Source organism: Aphelocoma coerulescens, chromosome 2 (assembly GCF_041296385.1).
Source record: "Aphelocoma coerulescens isolate FSJ_1873_10779 chromosome 2, UR_Acoe_1.0, whole genome shotgun sequence".
Taxonomy (NCBI): Eukaryota; Metazoa; Chordata; class Aves; order Passeriformes; family Corvidae; genus Aphelocoma; species Aphelocoma coerulescens.
In genome coordinates, this window is record NC_091015.1 from 21,890,638 (window position 1) to 21,917,942 (window position 27,305).

Here is a 27,305-nt window from a genome sequence, read left to right on the forward strand (position 1 = left end):
ATAATTTATTGCTTGCAGGACTTAATCCCTTCTGGGAGTATACTGTCCAATGCTTTGAGTTGGGGAGTGAAGATCCTTCATATTGATGGTAAATATTTTTGTTAGGTGAAGCCTGACTTGAACTTGTAATGTTTATTTAACTATTCTTTTGTTGAATTCAAAATACTAAAAATTACGTCAAACATACAAAAATTGAATTAACTGAGTATAATTCTTCCTCTTTTTGCCAGATGTTAAGAATTGCATTGAACAAAAGAAAAGGGAGCTCTATCTAATCAAAAGAGCAGGCAGTTCTTCTAAAGATGTGGTAAGCACCTCTGCCATTTATAAAAATGCCATTTGTTTCATTAACTAAGAAAACACTAAGTACTAAAGTACTGCCTACTGTGAAGCCTGTAGATTTTACTTTAACTGAGGTATTGCTCATTTTCAGTTTTTCACAGACTAGTATGTTTTGTGAATTGATTTAAAAAACATCTTTGAAAGATAAAAAGTATTTGCTGTGTATTTCAGCGTTATTTAAAAATAGCTTTAATAGTAGCATTGATTCCATAATGTGTAGAACTGTGCTGTTGCAAAGGATATCTAACTATCAGAAGTGCTGAACTGTCTGAAGTTTTCATTCTGCTTGCCTCAAAAGTAATAAATAATAAAATGTATTGTGGCTTTAGTATGATGTAGATGGCAGCTAAGTTGCCTTGTATAATTTTCCTTGTGACACAGTGATTAGAAATGCTTTCATTTTGATGGGCCATTTCGAAAAATTATAGTTATGTTTCCTGGAGAAGCTGTCTCTATAGGGAATCTGCAACTCTTCTTTTGTAAAGAACTAGCATAAAGCATCTTCAGGGTCTTCTGCCAATAATGTGCAGTTGGCATGTGAAAATGATGTTAAAGCTTGTAGCTCTTGCATGCTTCATCTGCAGTTGCTCTGTAATTTGCACAATTGTCTAGTTTAGCCATGGGGCCTGGTCAGTAAATGGAACCAAACTACCCAGAATACTACCCCAAAATGGGGTGTCTTACTTTGTTTTGGAATGTAATACTGGCTAGTAGTATTGAGGCTACATAAAATCCTCTGCCAAATCATCACTGTGTTCATGGATAGCAGGTGAGATTGTTTTGCAAATAGTATAAAATTGAGTTTGTACCTTTACCAGAATCAATTAAAATTAACAGCTGATGCTTGATTGTAGGCTTCACTTTAAGACACAATATTCCTCTAAATTTTAGTCTTCATTGCTAAAAATAATAAAAGACCCAGCCCATGTAAATCCATTCAAATGAAAAGAATTGTATTAATTGGAGATGCTTGCTGTTCTACAGGTTTTGGTGGCATTTTGCAGCTTGCAGTTAATTAGGATTTATGAAGTGTTGTAAAAATGCTATCTGTATTAAAGGCTGAACTTTAAACCATGGCAAGGTAGTTTCAGGGTGGAGAGAGTAAGTGTATAAATTTACCTTTCTTAGTTTCTTTGTTTAGATTTGCTTTTAGGAAAAATAAATTGAGGCATCTGAAGGAGAACACTTGGTTTTTTTCAGTGTAGAAATAAATATTTCTTTGGGGAAACATGTTACCTTATTTCAAAGTATTAGTGGGCTTAGTTTCCTGCAAAATTCATCATGAGTGTATGAAGTCATGATTAACAGAGGGAGACTCTCATAAATTATCTACAGCTAAATCTTTAAGTAAAGTGCAGAAAAATACTCACAGGGATTTTATACCATCTCTCTTTTTTCAATAGGGAAAACAAGTTACTGCTCAAAAGTCGAAAAGTAAGTACTTCAATAATTGTAGAGGTTTCTGGCTTGACTTATTTTCTGAATGCTTAAGAATGCGCTACAGTTCTCATGCGGTCAAATGTGGTGCTGTACTCCAATTTGTATGTCCAACAGAAGCATGTAGAAGAACTTTTGTGGAAATCATGACTTTGTCAAAACCTGTACATAATGAGCTCTAAAATGAAGTCTGCTTATTTTTTAAGCTACTGGGGTAACATCATAAAGAATGAAAAGTAATTATTTATTGATTTCCTTTTCTCCCCCCTTGAGCAGGTAGACTGAAAAGTCCATTTATCAGGGTGGAAGATAGGAGTCGGTAAGTGTTCTCTTCACGCATTCAGTAATGTGATTCTCAAACTGAGTAATTCAGAATTACTTGAGAAAGTGTGTCCTTCAATCTTAATTTATTTCAACTTCCTGACTTCAAATGTCAAGTGTACTGCCCTCTTATATTAACATACAAATGTGTCCAGCCACCAAATGCGATTGACCAAGTAGTAGTATAGTAGGAAATATTTGCAGTAGGTGATGGAAGTGGCAAGTTAACAGGTAACTCCAGTTTGTAGATCATGAGAGGGGGTTATTCAGTTTACTTCCTACCAAGGACTGTATGAGTGAAAGGGAAACCTGAACATCTTTCCTTAGATCCAAATCCTGTAGCCCAAAAGGCCAATAAGACTTTGCATACTGAATTCCAGTCCTGTAGTCCCAACTCAATTACATTCATCTCCTGCTGAGACGCTTCAGATGTAAGGAAAGAGAAGTTGTTAGTTAAAATAATTAATTGAAATTAGGTTTAATTTCCTGTTCAGTCATTTCTTTTTAAAGGAAAGAGTTACAAGCTATTAATCTGACTTCAGAATCCACAATAGTATGCAATCTGATACTTTCAGCCTTGAAACATTTCGTATCTTTCTGGTCCTGTAATCAATCAGTCTTGGTTGTGTAAGAAAATGCCAGATAGCCAGAAGTTGTGAGAACAATGAATTGTAAAAAAAGGTTCAGTTCTGTGCAGCATAATTTGCACCTTTAAATCCCTAACTAACTTCTGAGTTATGATGTTGTTTATAAGCGCTAAATTCTTTGACCTGATTTCTCTGATGCCTTCCTGTATTGAAAAAAGAGATCTAAACCTAGTTGTACACTGAGTTGGTGCAACAGGTATGAGGGACATGAGGATAGTGGGGAGAATTGGACCAACACAGTTGTAAGGACAAGAAATTGATATATAAATATATGTGAATTTGACTTCACAATGTAGTGGAGTACTAAACACTTGAAACACTTCTAAATATTTATGTAACATAATGTTTTTTAATGTTTATGCAGCATAAGTAATGGTTCAGAAGCAGAACTTGATGGTTCACTGTTGCTGTTATGTTTTCCAGATTTGCTGTTGTAGTTTTGCCTGGGTAGCTTATAACAGTAATGTGAGGAAGAAATCAGACAACTCTGCCATCAGCATTTCAGTCAAATGATTATTCAGGATGTGAGCTTTTGACATGCCCTATTTTAAAAGTTCTTAATATATTTAGAGCACTGGTATAGTTGCTAGTTCTGGTATCTCTGAAAGTACAGTGGTGTACAGGAATATTATTTTTCTGAAAAATGAGATGGTCAGTTTTTATATTTTGAGTGGTGAATTGATTACTTTTTTTTTTTTAAGAAAATGGTAGAATGAGGAAAAAAAATGCATTGGATGTTGGGAACTGATGTAGCTACTTTTCAGGAGCACAAATGCACTGTTGTCCAAATTATTCTTGGGTTTACTGGTTACCCAACTCACAATTAATAGGCACACAAGTCATATCCCAAGGGATGTGTAAGACAGCTGTGGAAACTGAAGGAAAGTATCAAGAAGGGAATGAATTACTTAGTCTAAAATACTTACCTGCTTAGCGTTCTGTGTATGCCATATGTAATAGAGAAACACCTTCTCAAGATTTTGGACCTGGAGTAATGTATGCAATGTTGCCCTTTTTCTGGTTTTGATGGTTCTCATGTGCTTGTTTTGTGTTAATGCAGCCAGTATCGACCGTTTTACCTGCAGTTACTGAGTTTTCCATTCCTGAACTATTGTGTTCCAAAGCCATATAGTCCATTTGAGGTGGATAAGAAGTATCCTTCTGGTCAAAAGCAAACTCAGTCTAAGCAAAGGTTTGTTGAAAACTTTGTTATCAAGATGTGGGTAGAGGAGAGGGTTGTTCTCTAAATCATTTCATTACTAATTGTGTTCTAAAATAATTGCTCTTCTTCTAATTTTCTGTGCTATTTAATACTACTAGCCATGTCTCAGCTTATGTATTTACTGCACTGTTAGTGTCTGTCTCTCTATCTGTACCCTCTTTATCCTGTCTTTAATCCTTTTTTTGGGCATACAGCTGCATACATTCAAAAATGTGGCCTTCTCCTTTCACTATGGGTCAGCATAAGATATTTTTTTCCTTTCTGCCACTGGTTTCTTCCTTGTCTTCATCTTGGATGCTATTCAGTAAGTATTTCACAGGAAGTGGGTTTCTTGAGACTTCTTTTGTTATTTATCTGTACAGTACTGAAATAATTAGTTAAATTTTTTAAAGCAGTGATACTCAATCCCAGTGCCTAACCATTGTTGATAAAGAGCGTATATTGTGGATAATTTACAGAAATTAGATTAACTGCTAATACTGCTTCAACTCTTCAAAGATGAAAAGTGGATGCCAGCTGCCCAGTAAAATTGCAGTTGTTTTTACAGCAAGTGTTTATGTGATACATTTTGGCATTCACGCTCTATTTGAGCGCTACAGATGCAGTTAGAACTTCAGCAAATCAATTTTATGATTTGAAACTTATATTTAAGAGTCTTAATTGTTTTTTGTGAATCAGTGTGGTTTTTAAAAATCTTTTCTACCTAGCTTATTTCATTGACTTCTTAAATTGATTCCTGTGAGAGACTAAATATATTTAGGCGAAGGGTAGCTTTGCCATATGTGGAACTTTCTGTGTTTACTAAGTTGCTGCTTTTCTTTTTTTTGGGGGCTGAAGACTTAATCAGCTGTGATACCTGTTTTCTTTATAAAATGGCTTCTCCACAGTTTTGTCCAGTCTTGACCTTAATACAGTGCTGGAGGTTTCAGCTGATGTTGCCATAATGCCTTTTTTTTTTTAGTTGCAATGAAGGTAATACGAAAAAGCAAAAAACATAATTGCAAGGGTGACTGCTGTATTAATAAGGAAATTTCTGATTGTGTCCCTTCAGAGGAGGTTGGAAAGACCCATTCTTTTTAAACCATTAAAAAACCATAAAGGCAGCTTTTGTTTAGATGGATTAAGGAATGTGATATAGTAAAAATTTCTGAATTAGTTTGAATAAATATTCCTAATTAATACTTCAGGTGGGCACATACCAAAGAGATGTTTAGGTGGGAAATTGTTTCATACTCAGTTGTGAGCAATGTCAGTTTTGGAAGAGAGAGAGAGAGAAGGGAATGTTCACTTGTTTTATCTTTACCTGGGAGAAAAGCTTGTTGAAACGAAGTTGTTAGTTCTACTTGCTTCTGCATTGGGCAAGACCTGCAGACATATTCAGTCTTCATATGATCCATTCTATTGCTTATACCCTGCTTTACTGATTCTCTAAAGAGTTTTACTGTTTTGCAGAGGGAAGGTGTGAAGGCTGATGTAACAGTTAAAGCACAGACTGGGATTCCCTGTCCTGAGAAACCAAAGTGCTGGGTCGGGATGTTAACAATACATTGCTATGCTTTGTAAGCTAGAGATTTTTCAAGACAGATTTTTTGATGTAAAGTCCTGACCTTACATCTATGCAGATACTTGGTAAAATCTGTCAGAGTGATTTTTGGCTAAACAGGGAGATGGCACTATTCCTCCAAAGTAAAAGGGAAGTAGAGATTGATGACTTTGCTTTATTGCTGGCATATCAGCCTTAGGTGGTTTAATAGTGGATTGCAGCAAGCAGTAGGTCTCCCCAGATGAGGACTCTGAAGGTCATGGAGCAGCTACTGAGAGCCTCTTCATATTTTAATGTCCAAGAAGAACTTCAGGTTCATTTTTTTGCATTCCCACTTAGCCTGTACCTAGAAAAACAGGACAAAATGGCATTAGGTCAGCATATTCAAAATTATGTTTAACCAAGAAATATGGCTGTTACTTTTGCCAAAGAGTGAGGAGAGGTCATCTTTCTCAGATGTGTATTTTCTAGGCTTCAAAAATACTGACAGTGGGTGTTAAAATACTTTTTTATTTTTCTGTTTCTAATTTGGGTTTTATCAGCTGTGCACAGAGATTTTTAAATGCTCTTTGATTTTTATTTGTTTAGCAATTTTGTATTATTTATTCTGAGTCAGTGATGGTAGTACATCTGTACTAACCTGGATGTTTTATGCTTACATATAATTCCACTGGGTCGGCCTGTCTTCTTCCAGTAAATGTTTCTGGGTTTTGTTTGTTTGATTTTTAATCTGTGCATTATTACCGCAGGCCTGGTTCCTACGGTATAGCACCGTGTCCCGCAGCCATAGGGAGGAGGAGGAGGAGAAGATCCAGCAGGCAGGAGTTGTGCAGCAAGATTGATCTATTTAATTATTTTACAAACTCTTTTATAGACTTTTTTCTTCATAGCCTAATTGGACAAAGGGCCAGCCACCCCTTGTGGGTGATTGGCTAAAATCCTAAAACATCCATTGTCAAAATATTTTTCTACTATACCATAAACAAGACTTTTCAAGGTTGCAGGTGTCTGGGTTGTTTACATTCCCTGCTACCTCTTCTGTGAGAGAGAAAAGTCTCTCACGGACTTAGAAAATAACAAGAAAATCCTCGCTAGCAGCATTTTTGTAACTACAGTGCATAACTTTTCTCTTTGTTTTTTCTAAGCATTGACTAAAATAATGTAGTTTAAGGGGAAATAGAGGTTTGTTTGGGGTTTGTTGTTTTTTTTAAGTAGGTAAGAATGAACATACTGTGAGAGGCAAGTTGAGCACTCAGTCTCGTATTTAAGACTCATTAATATTCTCTTAACAGAAACAAAATAAACAGTGACAAGGACTGTGGAATGCCTGTTCAGCTTCCTCAGAAGGACAAAAAAAAGAGAGGATATTGTGAATGTTGTGGGAAGAAATATGAAGATCTGCAAACAGTATGTGAAATGTCAAGTATATGCTTTGATACCATCATATCTCTTAAGTGTGGTATCGCCAGACGTTTCTCTGTAATTTTTTATTTTAAAACATTTTTCTGAATAACCAGCAAATGAGTATTTTTTCCCATGTTAGAAGAAGCAATTAAGAATTAAAACCTATCTCTGATAGCTGAAGGCGCTAGTAATTCATGTCTTGGAGATGCTAGTAGTAAATTAATATTTACTTGCTCCTTGTACTGCTGACTTGTATATTCATATCTGTAGTCTTAGATTTGTTTCATGTTTTTTCTTTATTGCAGCATCTTGAAAGTGAGCGGCACCGAAATTTTGCACAAAGCACACAGTATAAAGTTGTTGATGATATAATCTCAAAGTTAGTTTATGAGTTTGTTGCATACAAAGATGATGATACAGGAAAAATAAAAAGGTGAGTTACATTTTGTAAATTTTAAAGACTCTGTGAGTCATGACATTGAACATAAAGATAGTCCTGAAATTCTTGATCTGCATAGAATAGGATCAATTCATGTTTTGAATTCTGAAATAAATAATGGAAATTTACAATGCAGCTGTACCTGGCAAATCAGTTCTGTAAAGCAGAATTTAGGAAAAAAAACAATCAGAAGTGCAGGTGACATCAGAGAAAGATGAGACTGAAAGTTGCCAGAAGTTGTCCTACCTATCTTCAGCTTCTATAAAGCAAAATCTGCTGTACTGAAATATTGCTATCAGAAAGACAGCAGTGTCTGGACATCTTGCTCTGAATGCTTTCTGTCATTTTTGGTAGTCATAAGTCGAAGGACAGCAAATCAGTCAATCTGGTCTCCTTACCTGTGGGAAAACTTCCTGCCTGTACTCTAAACCTCTTAGCTTGTGTGCTGCCTGTGCAGAACAGAGAAAGCAAATGTCACTTCATTCCTCGTAGCTCAAGAGCTTGAAAGGGCGAGAAAGGCTTGTTTGGTGTCTTGGACTGTAGGCACCAGGGTCTTTGTTATGTTACTATTACGTATTAATATGTAACGTTATTCAAGGTTGCTCTGATTTTTTGCAAATGAGTCAGGAGATAAGGAATTCTTGTTTATTTAAAAAAAAAAAGAGGCAAGTAATGAGGAAATAAAGATACGTTCTTAGTGAAATCAAAGGAAATGCGAACAGAATCAAACAACTGATAGTGTAATGAAAGCAAGCCTTTATTTCTTTGGTGATTTCAAAATACTCAAGAGTTGTTAGGCTTGAAATCCTGTCAAGAAAATTATGTTAATTTTGTGTATATATCATAGAATATTTGTAAGTATTTATAGGCATTGCATTATATTCATTAACTTTTGTTCTTAATGCCACAGTAAATTGAGATTTACTGAAATATTAGACTACTTTGTGTGTTTTTAAAACAATTTTATGAGCTATAGAAATCAGTAAGAAAATATAAAATTCAACTATAGATGCTCTGCTCCTGTAGAAATAGTGTGTTACTGTTGTAGTGCTAGGTTTAGTTTAGCAAGCTGCAGCTTTCCCTGAGAGCTCAGCAGAGCTGCTTAGGGCAGTGTGACCATTTCGCCTTCCCGTAGTCCATTTTGGATGGCTCCGTGGTTTTGCCCCGGCAGCTCTCAGCTCTGCAGCACAGTGATGGCGAAGGAGGCGAGAAGGGGCTCCATTGGGGCTTCAGATGGCCTTTAATGGTTACATCTTGTCCTGGCAACCCCCAGAGGCAGAGGGACCCTGTGATCTGGGCACAGGGGCTTTTTCTCAGTCCATGGGCAGGGTTGGGGTACCAGAACCAATAGGGAGAGCCCAAGGGAGTGGCCAGGGCTAGGAGCAGGGGAAAGTGGGGGGAGCAATATGGGATCAGAAAAGCAGTGGGTAAACAGATCACCAGCACATGTTACTACCCTAAGTATATCTTTCCTTGAAGAGTAAAAACAAAAACTCCTTTGTTAGTTCTAAAATCAGTAGTTACTTCCAGAATCAGTTGCCTATGGAGTTACGTTGCATGGGGTTTTTTATGTTTGTTAATATTTTTAAACAATTTCATTGTAGGACAAAATGTAGCACAGGATATTTTTCTCCTATAATTGGAAAGATAACCAGACCAGATGAGCTGAAAGAGCGACTGAAAAAGCAACGCATTTCTTTGAAAACTTACTCATGGAAGGATACTGCAATGCAGGCGCTCAAACTGGATCGCCAGCCTGCAGAAGTACAACCAAATTCTGTGCCAATACCTACCCCTGTTTCTGCATCTGTGTGTTCAGTTCTTTACTGTCACCCATTGCAACCGTCAGAACTGAAAAGTAAGTTCAGAAATAATAATGAAAATATTAAGACTGATTGCTCCTGTACTGTGAAGGTAAGAGAGACTGTTGTATCATCAAATTCCATACAGCCACCCCTTCAGAAAACTGACAAAGTGTACACAAAGAACTTGTCTCAAGCTTCTGAGCCATTCAGCAGGGAAATACTGGAACCAGATCTAAGTAAAAAAAATATACAGTGTTTTCAGGAAGGAACATATACTTTATATTCTCACACCCAAGTTACATATTTTAATGAAAAAGACAAAAACTTACTGCAGCAAAAACGAAAATTAAATAATTCAGTAGTTCTACCAGCAAAGTGTTTGAAAAAAACAGATGCCAATCCTACGTTTGTCAAGAAACATCCTGATTTGTGTGATAATCATCAACAAGTGCAGCACAATGTCATTCTGAAGGCTGAGGTATCTGATACTGCTGTGAACAAAGAACTTAATGCATCAGCTGCCAGCACTGCCCACAGTTCACCGTCTGGAAAGCTGCACAGAAAAGTGAAGCTTAACTTGGGAAGGAATAAAAGAGAAACCTGGAAACAGACTATGGAGTTATATGTAAAGAATTCAGATGGACTGTCTGTTCCTGAAGAGAAGCGAAGCTCTTGTAGCTCGCCACTGCAGACCCTATTGGAGTTATTTCAGACAAGTGAAAGAAACTCAGAATTTGGAGGTTTTTCAAGTTACACTGAGAATAAATGTTCAGTGAGCATAAATGATACATGCGAAGGGCAGAATACAAATGTTACATGGTCATTATTTTCCTCTTCATCCTCATCTCCATTTTTTGGATTTTAATACTGGTTTATTTAATATAATGATTTTTAGATTGACGTGAGAATTTAAGATTCTATTCATGAAGACTTAAATTGCTGTATTATATGTACAGATTATTTGGTTTTCAAGTTTTTTAATGCAAAATCTTCTGTATATGTAAATATGAAAAATAAAACTAAGTTTGGTTTTGGTCTTGTGTTTTGGATTTTTTTTAAAGGTACTGCTTTATCATGGCTGGTAAAAGGCTCTGACCCCATATTTGGATTAAATAAATTGCTAGGCAAAGCATGATGCAGCTGCAATTAGACAAAATTATTTTCTAAAATCATTGATTATGATACATTCTGAGTAACCACATTAAAAAGAATCAGATGTTCCACTGTAAATAAGGTAGTCCATTACTCACTGATTATTGATGTTTTGTGGGCATTTGGTTGCTTCCCTTTTGTTCTGCTGCTGCTTTATTAGAGAACACAGTAACAAACATGTATTACATTCTTTGACTACTCTGATGTATTATTATTAACTTAAAACTAGCTCTGTTGTGTATTTCAGCTATTAAGAAAGCAGTTAGATGTATAAAAATATATTGTGGGAAAACAAACAAACAAAAACCCAACAGGACAGGTTGGCTTCTGATTGACTTGGGTCCTTTGTTTGATTTTTCTTTCGGAGTAGCCAGCCTGTCACATTGGCTTACTCAAAGGCTGAAGGACACAAGTGAGAGTTGGGAAGACCTTTTTTTTGTTTTTTGGTTTCTAATAATTCAGATCTGTACCAGAGCTGATTTCTTTCAGAGTTTCTGTATCTGTAAATCATGAGAGGGCGCAACTATGAAATTACAAGAGGCAAAGTGTTATTAATAAATGTAGAGTGCCTTAAGGTCATGTAAGAGATGTAAATCACAGAAATGACTCATTAATTTTTGCATAAATTACTGGTTTGCGTTTTTGTCTCATGCCCATTTAATATTCTCAAACTTAGTGCTCTTACGGTTAAAGTGCTTTAATGTTGCCTGCTATTGTCTGTCCTTTATAGGCTATTTTCTGTGGGGGGTAGGTAAAGCTGCTTGGAGTGCAGGAATGGGTGAGGAAAATGACATAAAAAAATTACTTTCCTTTAGAGAAGGTATGAATTGGAAGCTTAATGATGAAAGTAGCTGCTTAGGGAGTTGCTGTCACCTAAAAGGTGACATTTCTTATTCCCCTGTGAATGTAATTGTGTGTACAGTGTGGTGAGGACTGCTTTTGGTTTCTCCATCTTACTGGTCGCTTCTGGCTTGATTTATAGTTAATTCTGATCTGAATTTGCATCCAGAAGATACAGAAACCCATTATAGAAATGAGCGGAATTACCATTTTAAAAAGGAGTTGATCTTAAATGTGTATGTCTGTATTTATTTTTTGCCTGTAAATTACTAGTATGTAGTGTTCTAGGACTGGGACTTCAAGGTAGAAGATTGAAGCAATTACTTTGTTCTTTGTTTTGAGTGACACTTAAATGACTGCTTTCTGGTTCAGTGAATGCTGTTTATTTTAGGAACAAGTGTTTGAGTGTTTTTCTTCTATTGAGATAATTTTGTTTGGTTGGAGGTTTTTTTGTTGAGGTTTTTTTGTTGGTTGGTTGGTTGGTTGGTTGGTTGGTTGGTTGGCGTTTTTCTGGTTGTGGGTTTTTTCTAGCTTTTGGTTCAGTCTTAAAAGTACAATTAAGAATAATTTGCATTTTCCCCCTAACACCGTTCCAACAATCTGCCAGTAAGTATCTCTTGCAGCCTCCTCCCTGCACACAAGCTCCTTAGCTGCCGTGGTGGCCTCCATCTGACTGGGTGTATGTGCATGGCTATTGATACACGGAAGGATTGCTGCAGTGGTAGGTGTGAAGTGTAGAAGTAACTGTTAGTAAATCTACTCATCAGATAAACAATGTGTATGTTTTGCATATGATTAGATGCAGTCCTAGAACATATTATCTCAACTGGCACTGCAAAGAGAAGTTTCAAACACATTGGAATCTGGCTTTAAAATCTTGTTGGGGGAAAAAAAATCAAAAGTTTGTCATCAAAATATGAAAACTATTCACTGTAATCCAGAACAAGATAGGAGAGTCACTGCTACTGGTTGCAAAAAGCAGTTTTATTCATGATGCAGATTTTGTTTACTGGTCACTTCAGTGTGTGTTAAGAGTCCCCTTTGTAGTATATTCAGATGGTATCACAAGCCACAGTAAGCCTATTGACTATTTCCAAAACAGATTTACTCAGCATATTTAATTATTTTAATGTATTTATTATCTTTTAAGCTTGTTTAAAAAAAAAAACCCAACAGTTTTTACAAAAATTTGAAAGTATTTATGTTAGAACTACCCTTCAAAAAAATTGAAGGGTAGTTACTGGAATATCTGTCTCTCTGATTTCCTCACAGAGAGGAGACTTGAATATCTTCAAAACGTGGCAGTGATTCTGAGAAATGTCAAACAGTTCAGACAAAGACTACCACAAGTGCCTCTCTGGTCACTAAAACTGCACTTCTAATGGCAAACCTTTATTTATCTGTGAGTGTGTATTTGTGATAATTAGGTATTATATAATTACAGTTTGAACTCTTTATAAGTACACTGATTTCTTCTGAAGCACGTCATTTTTGAATTGTCTTGCTTTCTGTGACTTTGAGAAGCAGGTGTAGGTAATGCTTATGTTTATGCAAAACCAGGTGTTAAGGTTCTAACCACTGTTCTTTTTGTGGTAGTTAGAGACATTTGGAGCTCTGCTCCCATACTCTGCAGCATACACTTATACACAGTGTGAGATTCCAAGTTTTAACGACCACACAATCATAATTATCAAAAAAAGGTGAAAGCTTGTGTAAAACAGACATTACTTAATTTTTAACATCTGATTGAAAAAATATCCCCTAGGTTTTTAGACCATAAAAGTACTCTTGTTTAAGTGATGTTCTTGTGGCCCAGTGATCTTCCTTGTTTCATAGGTGTGGCGAGCACATTTCTGGGAATGTGAAATATTTTATAATCTTTAAAATGTTGAAATAGGAGGTATGTGCATACACACACACATATGTCAATGCTGAAAGCCTGTGCAGACACTATACTGGTTTGGTACTTCAGTGTAAGGATGAGTTCAGACTAGGGGACAGACCAAAATGATCTTCAGTAAAGACTTTTAACCTGGAAACTGTAGCTAGAATATGCAAAGTTGGGATGGTAGTAACAACATCAGAAGAAATACAGGTGTTGAAACATGCATTTAGAAATAAAGCATTGGAAGAAGCAGTGTTTTACTTCAATTACACTTACACTATAGGCTTGGGTTTTTGCAGTGGATGTCCAAACACTGCATATGGCTTTGCTCCATGGTATGCATTTATCTAGAGCAGAAGTGTTGTGTCTATTAAAGTAAGTTATAGTGTGGCTGAGAGGAGAGAGTTGCCAATCCGTGTGTGTGTGCATGGGGGTGTACATACAGACACTCCTGTGGGGATTAGCGATGCCAGCAGCACTCACATGTAAGTAAGTTCTGCAGTACTTCTGCGATTGATGCACTCAGGTAAGCCCTATGCTCTGAGCAGCATCTCTGTGGGCAGCTCTTGCTCAACATCCCGCTGCAGAACACATGACATGAAGCAGTAGGTTACTGTAGAGCTGGCTTTCCCATTAGCGTTGGAGGGAAGTTAGTTACAACCTGAGGTTGTTTGACTCCATAGATGCACCCGTGACAGTGTGTGCACCTTCATTCTGCACCTGAAGAGCCTCAGCTCTGAAGCACTCAGTTAATGTAGCTGGTGATGGTGTCTGTGAAGCTCTTGTGGCAGCCTCTGAATAAAGGAATGATGGAACAATGGTAGCTGCTCTAACTGGTGTAATTACAGTGGGGCATGTGGACACAGGATAAAAATACAAATCCCTCCATTTTCTCCAGATGGAGAATCTTTGTGAGCTATGTGGTCCATGTGGTCTCTGGGCCATTGGCTGATAAGCACCAGGAGCTGATAAAGACTGATCATGCTGGGCTTTTTGATCATGTGCACAGTTGATACCACAGTAGCATCTGTCCTGGGTTGCAGTGTATTCTATTACCATCCTCATGAGCAGTGGAAATCAGGTGGGGCAGGGTTTCCTTGCCTCCTCCCCCCAGACTATCTTTCTGTTAATGGCCCATCATTGTCCCGCTGCATGACTCAGAGATAACTCCCTCCTGACTATCTTCTGTTAATGAGCCTAATCAACACTCGGTCTCATGACTCATTACCCTATTGTGAGATGCTCCACCCAGAGGGAGGAACCAAGCATTCCATCCTTCATATAACCTGAGATTCTGAACACCAGAGAAAACCTTTCCACTGGATTTCCAGAGGACAGGAGCTACACCGCCATCACTGGACCTTCTGAGGAAGAGCAGACCCTTTTCTACAGGATCACCTCTTCAGCCACCATAGATGCAGCCACCATTCTATCAGAATAAATACATTCTATCGGACTGCTACCACCACCCTGATTAACAGGGTGTTTGGTTGTATCCTGACTCTCAGTTTAACCCAGTGTTTTCTGCCTTTATTTTTTTTCCCCCCCTTATTTTATTTCCCTATTAAATTGTTATTCTGACTTGGTGTTTCCCAAACTAGGTGTTTTCAAACTAGTACAGCATCAAATCACAGTTTACCGTGGTCATACACTGAGTCTACTCAAAGGTGGAGAGCACTTCCCTGCCCTAGTTTCATTCTGTAGATGCTCAGAATCTGAGAAGTTTAAGATATGCAATTAGATTGTGTAAAGAATTATGGGAAATTCTTGAAATAGTGAAGTGTAAGATAAAACTACAATCAAATGTGATCAAGTGTTCATATCCTTCTTGGGTGACTAGTTTGGCTGTTACTTGCATCACAGCAGGAAATGGACTCCCCTTTATCCCTCTAATTTTTCCCATTATGTTCCATCTCATGTAAATATTCTTCTGGAAAATAAGCTATTTTCTTTCAAGTGCTTACTGCCACTCAGATTTAGCTGTAACCTCTATAGGCATCTAATCATCACTCTTGAAGACAAACGAGGGGAAATTTTAGCAACCAATTGATCCAGAGCAATTGTACAACTTATTTACAGAATATATGTAGGTGGACTAGAAAATGAATACCAAAATTAATTTCTTAGCACAACTAGTCCTCTGGACCCTGTAAGGAGATAGTTTTTGCTATTAAGTGCAAGCATAAATAAAGGTAAATCCTGCTGGTAATACCACAGGGTCACCATGATACCTGTAGCAGGTGAAGGTAAATGTGAGTAAAGTTCATTAACCAGCTTACTGTCTCTGAAGATGATATGAGGTAGGGGTTTTTTTCCATGAATTCTGCAAATGTTACTTTTTGGTTCTTTGCTTTAAATAGTGCAGCTATGCAAAATAAATGCTGAGCACCCCAGATACAGCATTATAAAAAGACTTGGGATGCAAAGCAGGTGTTTGGGTGTAGTCCAATTTCATTTGGATAAAGAAGCTGTAGATTCAGGTGTGACATAATATTTTTGTTTGGTTGGGAGTTGTTTGGTTTTTTGTTTGGTTTTTTGTTTGTTTTTGGTTGGTTGGTTTAGTTTTGGTTTTTTGTTTTTTTTTGGTTTTTTGTTGAGTTGAGGGGAGATCTCACTTCAAGAATCAGTGTCGAATATTTGTTGAGTATGTAGATAGCTGGCCATAAATCCCAGACTTTCTCTGTGACCTTCAGTATTGCAGGCAGTGGAGGGGAAGGTGCTGACCTCCTCTCTCTGGGGACTAGAGATAGGACACAAGGAAATGGTCAGAAGCTGCAACTGGTAATGTTCAGATTGGACATCAGGAAAAGGTTCTGCACTGAGAGGGTGGTCAGTGATCAGAACATGCTCCTCAGGGAAGCATTCCCCAAGTCAGGAGTTAAAGGAGTGGATGACACGGTGTCACGGGTTGGGTTTGTAACCGGGCAGAAACACCAATTTAGTGTAGTGGTTTGGTCTAAAATACTCATTACTGTTTATCTTCTGTGAGATAAGAATTAGGAGAAATGCAAAGCAGGCACCAAACTTGAAAGAATATAAAGAAGTTTATTAACAGACCTAAAAGAAGGAAAAAAAAGGAAAAAAAAAAAATTATACCACCTTCAGAACTCTCCTCCTCCCCCCACCTTCCTCCCTTCTCCCACTGAAAATGTAAAAAGACAACCCTTGAGATGTTCAGTCTGTTTATCACTTCCATAATAACCTTGTTCAGTCCATTTAGAAAGAGAAGTCTCTTCTTGCTCGTGCTATGAAAACAGTATCACACCGAGACAGCCACCCACTTCCAAATATTGTTCCGTCCATTTAGGAAGAGGAGTCTCTCTGCTTACGATGTGAGTCCCTTCCCCCGACTTGCAGCTTTTCCCGCAACTGCTTTCGAGGGTCCACTCTTGAAAGTTTTTTGGGGTACAATTTTAAGGTTGAGCCATTCAGAAACAAAAAAACAGAGGCCCTTCTCCTTCCCTGGGAGCAAAGGGTCTTTCTTATCTTCATCTTTAAGACTATCTCTGGCAGCATCTCTAGGAATTGAGGTTTTTCTCCTTTCCTCTTTGGAGCAAAAGTCCTCATCTGGTTCATCTGGTTCATCTCTCTCTGTCCAAACTTCTCATGAAATTACAGCTGTGTCAGTATCTGCCTATCTCAGCGCAGGTGCTTTTGCTTACGAGTTGAACACTCCATCCCCCATATCTTCATGAAATTACAACGGGATACTCTGATATACCATAGCTTCACAACAGACTTTCAGCTTTAAGCCTCTCCTCTCTCTCTTCCCTCAGGTTTTCAGCTCTTCACAGCAATAAAAGGGTTAATCTCACCTCGGCCTTGCAGCTGGAATGTGGCTTATCACAGTTGGTCACTGACCTCTGCCGGACAGAGGTGCCGCTTTGCTGAATCTCGGCCGCACTGGAGGGGGGGGGTTCTGAGCCGCTCCGGCTGCCCACGGCAAGGCAGTGGGGGGGGGTTCCATGGCTGGAACAGGCCCATGGCTCCAGGCTGGCCGTGGCCCGGCCCGGCCTGGCCCAAGCAGGGCCTGGCCGGGCCTGCTGGCCCCTGCACGGGGCCTGCAGCCACCTGTGCCAGCACCGGAAACGAGAGAGAGCTTGGGGGGGAGTTTGTCTGTTCTTAAGTGTGGATCACAGAGGCGGTCACAACTTTAAGTGGCTCAAAGAATTGTCCATATTCAAACTGGCCACTGATAGGTTCTATCAGGTCCCAGAGGAAACTGTAAGCACCCGTTAGCAAGGACATCCCTTCCGGGACTATCCTTGCTAACCTATGACACACGGTTACATGGTGTATTTTTAGGTAGTCCCACAAAGAGCAGGGAGTTGGACTTTATGATACTTACAGGTCTCTTCCAGCATGAGATATTCTATGAGATATTCTATCTGTCCCCTGATGTTAAAGAGCTTGTTACTCAGAGGTGAATAGTCTACCACAGTCCTCTGCAATGTTGAGGAACTCCCAGGAAAGTAAAACTAGAGGTGAATCCCGATATTCTCTTCCTGATTTCCCAAATGAATGTGAAATCACCATCAATAAAATTTAAATATTATTTCTCTGAAGGATTAAGCCTGTCAAGTCATCCATTTCCAATCTATGTGTACAATAAGAAGGGACTTCAGACATACAGATCAGGATTTACTTCCTTGTGATTAAGATCCTTCAACATGATATAGAAATTTTCTGCAATTTATTTAAGTCTTCTCCTTAGAATTAATCTTCAGTGTTTACCATAGAAGTGCTAAATAAGCCAAATAGTAGAAGATGTAAATGAGAGAGGTTTGCGAGGAGAGGCATGTAAAACCTTTTTCAGCTCTGTTTTGGCTAATTGCTTCTAGCACACACACTTTTAATATGTGATAAAAATGTGATAAAAAAAAGATAAAGATCTTTGTATTAGTTGGCTGTATTTCTAAAAAAAAAAAAATGTTATAAATATTATTCTTAAAATTAGTGAAAGGTTTGACCAAAAATAGAGTTGGCATACTAAAAAAAGGACTGCATTTATGAAACATATGTATCATACCTCACCATATCCGCTGAGCGTGCAGACTGGATAAAACTCTGAATTCATAGTTGTTAGCATAAAACAGCCAAGCCTTGGCTGCTGCTGGGTTGGTGAACCTTCCATGTGTAACACCTACACTAAATCTGAGCACTGGTAAGCAAGAGAAAAAAGAAATATATGATGTACTGATCCAGGAAATGAGTGTATAACCGTACTGTGTATCTACTGCTGAACGGGTGTAATGTATACCCAATGTCATGAATTCTCACAGAAATACTGACAGAAGCAGCTGTGAAATAGTGTGCCAGTGGGGAAAGTTTGGTCTAACTGAAATAACTGTAGGGGTTGGCTGCAGCCTGAAATGTAAGGATTTATGACTTTTGTAAGAAGATTGAAGCATCACATTATTATACTTTTTTTTTTTTTTTTTTTTTTTTTTTTTTTTTTTGCTATAAAATAGCACTTTCTCATTTTCTTTACCCATCTCATCCATGGCCTTTTTGACACCCCACAGCAGAATCTTTATAACCTAATTTTGCACTGTTTCAGCAGCTGCTTCAGGATTTAATGGATACTTTGAGGTAATACTCCATCTTTCCTGTAGTGCCGGACTGCAGTGCAAGCAGGACAGCATTAAAACTTACTAGCCACTTTCTCCTCAAAGTTACTACATATTTGCAAATGCAATACTCGGCAGTTATCTTCTGTTTTCATATCACGGAAGCAAATTGCAAGAAACTGAATTTCCTTCATCTATCCTCTAGTTTATTCGTTTAATAAGATGATAGGTGTAAGTAAGATAAGCCCTACAGAGAAATCGGGCCAGGAGTGCCGGCATTCCCAGGTGGGTGGCCCCGGGGACCCAGGCAGCCACTCCCGAGCCGCTGTGCCCGGAGCACGGTCCTTCCCGGGGGGAGCCCACGGAAGGCAGAAGGCAGCCCGGCGGGTGGAAACTCTCCTAAGAGAAGGAATGGAGGTGCCGGGTGTCCTGGCTGTTGGCGGTGCAAGCAGTGCAATGAATATTCATCTGCATAAGGGCTTTAAGATATTTTGTTTGTTTGTTCTTTTAATCTTTGAGACTACAACGAGCAGCAGCTTTCAGTGGCAGTATCTGTGATGCCACCTCCTCCTTTATTATGTGCTTACAACTGGTACAAGCCTTGCAGTGGGTTGCTAGACCTTGTATTCTCTTGCCTGGGTCGGTAGCGAGCTGCATCTGTCGCTGTCCTGACATCCGTCCTCCTCTCTCCACTCACCTCAACTGCGTGCCATGGCAGTCCTTGCTATCGCCCCTTCGGAAAACGGCGGGGAAAGAGGTGCCTCAGGCGCTCGCCACTCTTGTCCCATTTTCTTAAAGAAATGTAGTTAAGGAAGGTGAGATACACCGTGCTGAGAGGCAGCACTGCTGCTCTCGGCTTCCCGGTAGGTGGGAGTGTAGAATTGGGTTGCAGATGCAGCCATCCCTCCGCTGAGGGAGAATAATCTTCGCCTTTCAGGGAACGGGCATCGTGGGGACTCTTGACACTTCTGTTTCTTGCTTCGTCCAGGAGAGCGTGTTGTAACGTGAGAGGAATGATTCTGCGTTGTAATCCTTTCCTACTCTCTTTCTTAAAAGAGCGGGGAGAGAGCAGAAATTTAAGAAAGGAAGAAAAAAGGTCATAGAGAAGGAAATGAAATTGCTCTGAAAATGAACACGTAAAGGAGGAGAGAGGGGCTGACGGCGGTAGGGGCAGGGAGGGAGGGAAAACGCCCCGGCTTCCTCCCCAGAGAGCCCCCGCCCTCACCCGCAGCTGTCAGTGAAGGCAAGTTTTGCGGCGGGGGTTCCCTCAGCCCCGGAGCGGTGCGGTACCGGGGCGGCCCCACGGGGCGGGGGCGACTGCGGAATCCCTGCGGCGCTGCCCGGGCTCCGGGGCTTCCTCTCCGGTATCGCCCCGCTCCCTCACGCCCTGGCAAACGACTACATTTCCCAGCACTTCCTTCTTCCAAGCGGGCTCTGCGGAGAGCCTCGCCGGCTCTCGCCATCTCCTTCGCTGGCAGGGGGCTCGGCGCGGCGGCGGGGCGGAGCTCGGCAGCCCCGGCCCCGCGGCAGCCGCGGCCCCGCAGCCCCCCCCCGCCCGTGCAGGCGCGGAGCCGGCGGCGCTCGGCGGCGAGCGGGGCGGCGGGCAGCGCCATGGGGGCTGCCGCCTGCCTCCTCTGCCTGGCGCTCGGCGCCCTGACAGCGGCCCCAGGTGAGTCGCCGTCGCGGGGCAGCGGCGCCGCGCTCGGGGCGGGGGCGGCGGTGGGAAGCGGGGTACGCCGCGCCGAGGCTGCTGCGGAGCCCCATGGAAACGGAGCCCCCGCTCCAGCCTGCGCGCCGGTGGCGGGGGCGCAGCCGGGTGACAGTGCCTCTCCCCTGCGCAGGAGGCGCCGGGCCGGCGGCGGCGACAGCGACAGCGGGGCGGCGGGGCGAGAGCCCCTTCGCGGAGCGAGAGAGCATCAGGCCCCTGCGGCTGGTCTCCGGCGAGGGCGGCGGCGGGGCGCGGTGGCCGGCGCTGAGCACGCGGGTGCGGAGCGAGGCGGCGCGGACACAGGTGAGCGCCGGGCGGGGGGAGAGGGGCCGGCGGTGCAGCGGGGCCGGCGGTGCGGAGCCTCGCCGCACCCTCCGCCAAGGGTGTTTGTTTGCACCGCCGAAGGATAACGCTCGGTGCAAAGCGATGCTCGGCCAGACTCGCGGCTCGGTTTCCCGCGGGAGCGCTGGGAATGCCAGTCCTGTGCAAGGGCGCCCGAATTAGTTAAAAAGGTCCCCGTGCCTGTTAATGCCGTCCCCCGACCATCAGCGGGGGCCCGGGCGGGCACAGCCCCCGCTGCCTGCGGCGGCCGGGGCACCCAAAATGAAAGTTGCAGTGCCTTTGCGACAGCCGGGCTTGAAACGCTGCGGCTTAATTTCGGCTTCTGGCTGAAGCGTGGGCAGGGTGGGTTTGTGTTCTGTGGACTCGGATGTGATTTTAAAAATAGAAATTGGATGTCGGAAGGGAATTGCTTGAAATGTAACATGTGAACTAAACACAGGATTTAACATACATATTGCCTGCTACCCAATATACCCGGGGTATATTTTCAAATTCCATGGAATCATAGAATCACTAAGGTTGGAAGAGACCTCTAAGATCATTGCCATTAACCTGGCACTGTTTGTATTAAAAAACATATTTCTGTTATATGAAGACCAATCCTTATAACTTTTAATAACCTCATTTTTTATTAAAATACAGTGATTTTCATCTTGACCCCTTTTGTTTGAGGTGATATATGGCTGTTACATCTACAGGAAGAAAACATTGAGTCCATGTTGTTATAGATGAAGAACATAAAATATGAGCATTTGAGGTAACTGCTGACATCCAAGATGAGTTGCAGGCCTCCGTTTCCTCCTTTTCTAATTGGCTACTGTGTGTTTAAGAAGCAACGTATGTGAAAAAATTGTCTCATATGTCTTTTTTATAATCCATGCAGTATAAGAACTGACAACTTGTATTCTCTTTGTGTAGTCAAATAACAAACAAGCTCTTCATAGCATATGTATTTGCCTCTGAATGTAACTTACTCTATGTTAAGAGTTTTCAGATATGAAGACCATATTTATAGTACAATAAAATAGGATTCTCAAAGTTCATAATGCTTTGCTTAAAAAAGAAGAAAAAATCCTCTAGGCATTTCAGGTTTCTTTGAAGACCCTTGAAGAGTCACAAGTTCAAACACTTTGTGACATGTCTGTTTTAAACTTAGTAATGGTTGCATTTGGCTTTAGTATTAGGATTAAAATACTGATCTTACATAACAAACTGCTAATTAATGTTTTTTTTTCTGAATGTCTCAGCTTTTATTCACCAAATCTTATGCTCATAAAATTTTCAAGTCTTCATCTAGTTAAGTTGTTAGTATGAATATTACTTTAAGCAGAAAAAAAAAGAGTAACACAGGTGGTTTGAAAAGAGTTAAATACGTTTATTTCACAACAGCCTTCACAGTAAACCAATGTAAATGTGTAAAAGCTCTGATGTAAATGTGAAAGCTACTACAACTTTTATTACTGATCAAGAGGTTTCCCTGCTGCAGCTTAAAATATTCCCAGCCTCTCCCATGGTATCTGGTGGTTGTTATGCATGGAAGGATACAGTAGCTGACAGTGCTTTGAACAAAGAAAATTGCCAAGCAGGCTGAACCGAGTGAAGCAGTACAGGTTTTCTGTGATTCTGGCACAGAGCATGGTTACATCCTAATTGCAGGATATTGCATCCCTTGCCCAGGGATCTGAGTCAGCTTGGCGGTAATGGACCAGCAGCATGGCTGACTTTGCTTAACTGGTGGAGCTGCATTTAAAAAGGTACTTACCAAAGTTATGGACTAAGTTCAGAGAGTTAACTTTTATGGTTGCTTTTGGGTGTCTGGTGAATGTCACATGAACTATAAAGATGCTGGATTCTGCTCATACACGAAGAGACATCCATGCCTGCCCTGAAGAGTTAACAGTGACATATAAAGAGTAGGGGAACAGAGGTGTTCTCTCCATCAATAACATTTCCATATGTATTTGGATTTTTTATGATTAAATACACTCTGACTGTCTCCATGTTCTATCCATTGCTAATAGTCTTTGAATAGCCATATATGAGAGTTAAAAAAGCTGCTCTTGAATAGAGATTTCAAACCAAAGCTAAGGGCCTTCTGGATTAGTTAAGGGAGGATGCTTCTTGGAGGAGGTAAAAACATTCAAGAAGAATCTCCAGTGAGTGAAGGACTAGCAACCATGTCTAGAAAAACAGATACCTGAATGGGAAGGTGCAGCCAGAGGACTAGACAACAAGGCTGTAGTTGAATTAATGTTGAATTAATGTAGAACAATGTAGTTGTGTTTTGAATCGGATAAAGATAAAAGGGGGGGAGAGAGAGAGATAAGCTGGAGAGAACGAAGCCGCACTAAATCGGATTGGATTTCTTTAATTCCTGGATGAAAGCTTTAGCTGCAGAAAGGGCAGAAGTTGAACAAGAAGGATGCAAGCCTGAGTTCAGAACTACACAAAGGGAAATGAAGATGATCATGTGGAAAAAAAGCATGGCCTTTGCAGATCAGGGGTTTTAAAACAAGCTCAGGATGGAGTTGAGCCAGAGGAGTGTAATACGAGAAAAGGGGGTGAAAGGAGATAATTGAAGGCACAAGTGACTGGGAAGTGATGGATGGCAGATTTCTAAAAATTTATGGTTTGTTTTCAGCATTTGTTGAGGTTTTTCTCTAGCAACTTTGTCTATTTTGTTTGTTTTGGGGTTTTTGGGCCATTGCCATAAGAGTTGAGTGACTTCTCTATGTGCATGCTTTAGTACTAAATAGTGAAGGAAATAGTCTATATACTCATCTTACAAAGCCAGAATGTAATTGCTTAAAAAACATAATTAATATGCTCACAATTGTAGTTGTCCAAGATTGCTGAACCTCAGAACACAGCACAAGGCAAATGTTGTAGGCTATTATATTTTCATGTCATTAATGTTTTAGTGTACAATATATAGTGTACGTTGGAGAATTCATGTGACTTTGGGTTTCTGCTTTTAATTCCATTGCAGAATAGAGTAACTACTAGTATCTGTGACACTCCTGTATTTCAATTTCTCTGTTCCCCAAAGGGGGCCTGTTAGCAGCTGCACAGCACTTACTGTATAGAATAACCAAGGTAAGATATAGCTAAAAATACACTAATATTATCATTAATGCAATCCAGGATCTTAGCAATGGACACCTAATTTACTGCTGCATAAGTAAGTGTATTAGAAGATGAGAGTCCTCTATGTCAGGGACATTCAGTGAAGGCTAATCTAAGATTTTTGTGTTTAAAAGAAGGAAAGTTCCCACCATGGACATTTTTAAGGAACCTTTTAACTCTGTGCCTTCAGCCATGTTTTGGTATTGTAAGAAGCACGTGGGAAACCACAAGTTCCTTTAGCCAATACTGTGCAGACGTGTTCTTTGTTAAAATGTGGGAATGTGTAAGCATCCCTCCCCACTGCCTGTGTCTGTCCTTCTGCCTGTGAAGGAGAGCAAAACAAAGCACAAAGTACGTCTTTGCAAACTTGGGTTTATGATTTACATCAGCACCTGGCCTGGAGAACCTTTTCCTTAATAATTTTTAGTGGATCAAGTGTTCTGGTTGGGAAGATGAGATTCATTTTCCAGCTGAAGATTAAAGTACCAGACCACTACATGCCTTCACCTAACAGATGTCTTCCCTCAGCCCGGGGTATAACTTGACAGCGATCATGCTCTCAGCAGAGATTGCCACTCACCACCAGCAAGTGTCCCCGTTCTGCTTAGGGCCAGCACTTTGTGGTCATGCTGTAGGTCTGCACACACAATCTAAGGGACAACGTTGTTCCTCTTGCAGCTCTCGTTGCATTATCCATTTTTAATATATCTGGGTGTTACATGGAAATTTGTGAGATTTGCAATGATTTTCAGTGGGAGCAAGGTTCTGACCTACTATGGACAGAGATTCACTCGTCTCTGCTGGTTGTGCAAGACATTCATGATACAGCAATTTCTGTTTCTCAAGGTGTTTTTCACTTGCTCATTGCCCATTTTCATGAAGGTATGCTGGATTACTTCTGAGAGAGTAAAAGGGACAACCTGGTTGTAGGGAGCTGGGCCTGAAGGGGCTCCAGGACTGAGCTGCATCTGGAGACAGAAGTGCTTCTTGTTTGTAGTCCAGAGTGAGTTAGTAGTTTTCAGTAAAGAACTTATTTGTCTCCCACAGCCTGCATTGTTTGTGACCAAATTATACAGTTGCATCACCTATTTGGAATCATGGCTTGCAGATTTCTTAGATGATTTCTTGTTGCTAATAATCAATTTCAGAGCAGCTTTGCGCTGTCATGCTGAGTTTGCATAGCTCTGCTTGCGCTTGGATTTGAAATCTTCATTAGTTTTTCAGGTGTTGACTAGTCTTTGCTATTGGATTCTCTTATTTCTTGTCATCTCACTCTAGTCTTCAAACAGGATATCCCTGTTCTTTGCAGGTGCTTCTGAAAATGCTGACTCTTGCTTTCTGTTCTGATGGTGTCAACTTCTGGTGCTGTAAGTTACTGTCTTGGGTAGCTCCAATGAACAGTAATTTTTTTTCTTTAAAAACGAGAGTTCTGACCATTGAGTGGCTTATAAAATATCTCTAGAGTTTGGGACTGATGGATGGTAACTCTTGGAAAGAGAAGTGTCATGAGAAATTGCCTGATTAAAAAAGTTCTTTTCTGCCCACTTAATCAAATGACTGCTGTCTCTTGGAGAAACAGGCACAGTTTTCGATCATCCTAACACAAAACCAAAGAGGAGGAGGCTAAACTGGGAAAGGGGCTACAGTGAGTAATAACATGCATTTGGTTTCTTGCTGAATTTGGTTTTCTTCCTGCCTTGTTGCCCCGTAGGGTTTGTAAGTCATTAGGCAAAATGTGCGTGATACTTTACTGTATGTTCAGTGTATGCAGTTCTGCAGTATGATAAGATACTTCACCAACATAGCAATATTTTATGAATATGTGAATGATGGTTAAAATATTCATACTTTTGATGCAGGTCTTGCCTTCCTGAAGAGGAAAAAAACTGCTGAAGACCAAGCTTTGCTATAGATTTTGTGTCAAATGATGTAAGGGCATTTAGAATGTCCTTTGATTTCTGATGTAGGAGGCACTTTCAGGTACACCTTTATTTATAAGTTATTCATAGTGTGTTTTGGTATTTTATAGGCAAAGAATATTTCAAATTCCTCATTTATCCTGCTTTGCAAGCTGATATCAGGAAAAGTCTTTCCCTGCTTGATAATGAGATTTGTTATGACAGTAAATGTGTAAGTCCAAAAAAATCATCCAGCAAAAAATCTCTGGTTGCCTCTGCTTCAGAGTTCATGTTGTTTTGTGTCATCTTCTCATGCTTATGCAACAGCCAACTGGAAAAGAGAGATATTCCTGAAGCTATGGCTTAGCCTCAAAAACAGGCTTATATACAGCCAAAAAGGATCTTAAAGGCTCAGATGTAACAATTTGTATAGAGAGTATTTTCCTAACATTTGCTCCTTGCCACGATCAATGTAGTAACTGCAAAGTCTGACAGAGGAGTCCTTTCTAGCTCTGTTGATGAATGTATCTGTATTCACTCCTGGTCTGTGTTGGTGCCTCTGAGTGCAGGATGACACCGAGTACTCTTTCTGACACTGTTTCACTGTATACCTGTTTTGGGACCCCTATAGTGTCATCAGCTGTATCAGCTATAACACATGCATGGTGTAGAAGCGTGTTGCATCCTGAGCAGTGTCATGATAAACTTTGATGACATTTAGCCATATTCTGGAGGAGCTACATGTGAAGTTAACATTCACTCTGAAACGTTTGCCACAAGAGCATTATGGACATATGTCTTAAAAGGTCATGGTAGATATATTATCCTTCTGGTCCAGGTCCCTTTTGTAGTTTTCCCAATAATCATACCAGTCTTTAAGTGACTCAAAACTAACAACTTTTTTTAGGGCTCTGCTTTGTGAAAACATTATCACAGTTATCCTGTCAAACACTGCTTAAAGGTCAATCAAACTGTATAAAACCTTCAAAAGCCTGATAAGGTTCAGCTCTCTAAATTGTGGGTTCTTCTAGCTAGCACTGGCTCAGTGCTTTTCCCTCTCCATTCAGCTCTGTTGAGGTTTGTGGTCCTTCCACTTGGTGCTGCCTCCCACTGGGTTTCTCTCCCTGGAGAGGATGGAAGGCAAGGATCCTTCTCTTCCACTCCCATGGTTTTGAGCCAAGGCTGCCTCTCCTCCCATGTAGACTGCTCTTCTGCTTCCTGGGAAGTACTCACGTGTTGTCAGATGACTTGGTTGCCAGCCCAGGCCCATGTGTATTCTCTGTCTGGATAGCTATGGATGTAGAGGGTGAAGTCCAATACTGTCAGAGGATAAAGACTGGATACAGGACTGTCGTGTCTGCCTACGCAATATCTCTTTCTCTTAATCTACTGATATGGTTCAATGTTCTTGTCACCAGATAAAATTTTTTCAGTATTGTATTTTCCAGAAATAGTGTAATTGTTTGTTTCTTGCATGTTAACCAAAACTGCTGTATTTAACATCTCCAGAAATCACTGTGACTCCATCCTGTCTTCCTTTCCTCTAGTTTTGACTTATGTAATTTATTTTAAACAATGCCGAATTTGCTATTATTGTCTGTGGAAAACTTTCAGACAAGAAAGC

The 27,305-nt window shown here is 40.4% G+C and overlaps 2 protein-coding genes across 10 annotated transcripts in view; both read left to right on the top strand.

The window, feature by feature from the left end:
* The window catches only part of DBF4 (DBF4-CDC7 kinase regulatory subunit), a 15,354-nt gene extending 5,154 nt beyond the window's left edge, over window positions 1-10,200 (top strand). For 2 of the 3 annotated variants that reach the window (XM_069006756.1, XM_069006758.1), the window contains exons 5-12: window positions 19-88; window positions 231-307; window positions 1,746-1,776; window positions 2,053-2,098; window positions 3,808-3,939; window positions 6,805-6,919; window positions 7,222-7,349; window positions 8,960-10,200. In XM_069006756.1, the coding sequence (XP_068862857.1) occupies window positions 19-88; window positions 231-307; window positions 1,746-1,776; window positions 2,053-2,098; window positions 3,808-3,939; window positions 6,805-6,919; window positions 7,222-7,349; window positions 8,960-10,025 (1,665 nt within the window). In that variant the 3' untranslated portion in view covers window positions 10,026-10,200. The remainder of the gene's footprint in view (window positions 1-18; window positions 89-230; window positions 308-1,745; window positions 1,777-2,052; window positions 2,099-3,807; window positions 3,940-6,804; window positions 6,920-7,221; window positions 7,350-8,959) is intronic. The other variant, XM_069006757.1, reaches the window with a different exon arrangement.
* Window positions 10,201-20,177: 9,977 nt separating this feature from the next.
* The window catches only part of ADAM22 (ADAM metallopeptidase domain 22), a 135,628-nt gene continuing 128,500 nt past the window's right edge, over window positions 20,178-27,305 (top strand). For all 7 annotated transcript variants that reach the window (XM_069006760.1, XM_069006767.1, XM_069006761.1 and 4 more), the window contains exons 1-2: window positions 20,178-20,276; window positions 20,449-20,618. In XM_069006760.1, coding sequence (XP_068862861.1) covers window positions 20,219-20,276; window positions 20,449-20,618 — 228 coding nt within the window. In that variant the 5' untranslated portion in view covers window positions 20,178-20,218. The remainder of the gene's footprint in view (window positions 20,277-20,448; window positions 20,619-27,305) is intronic.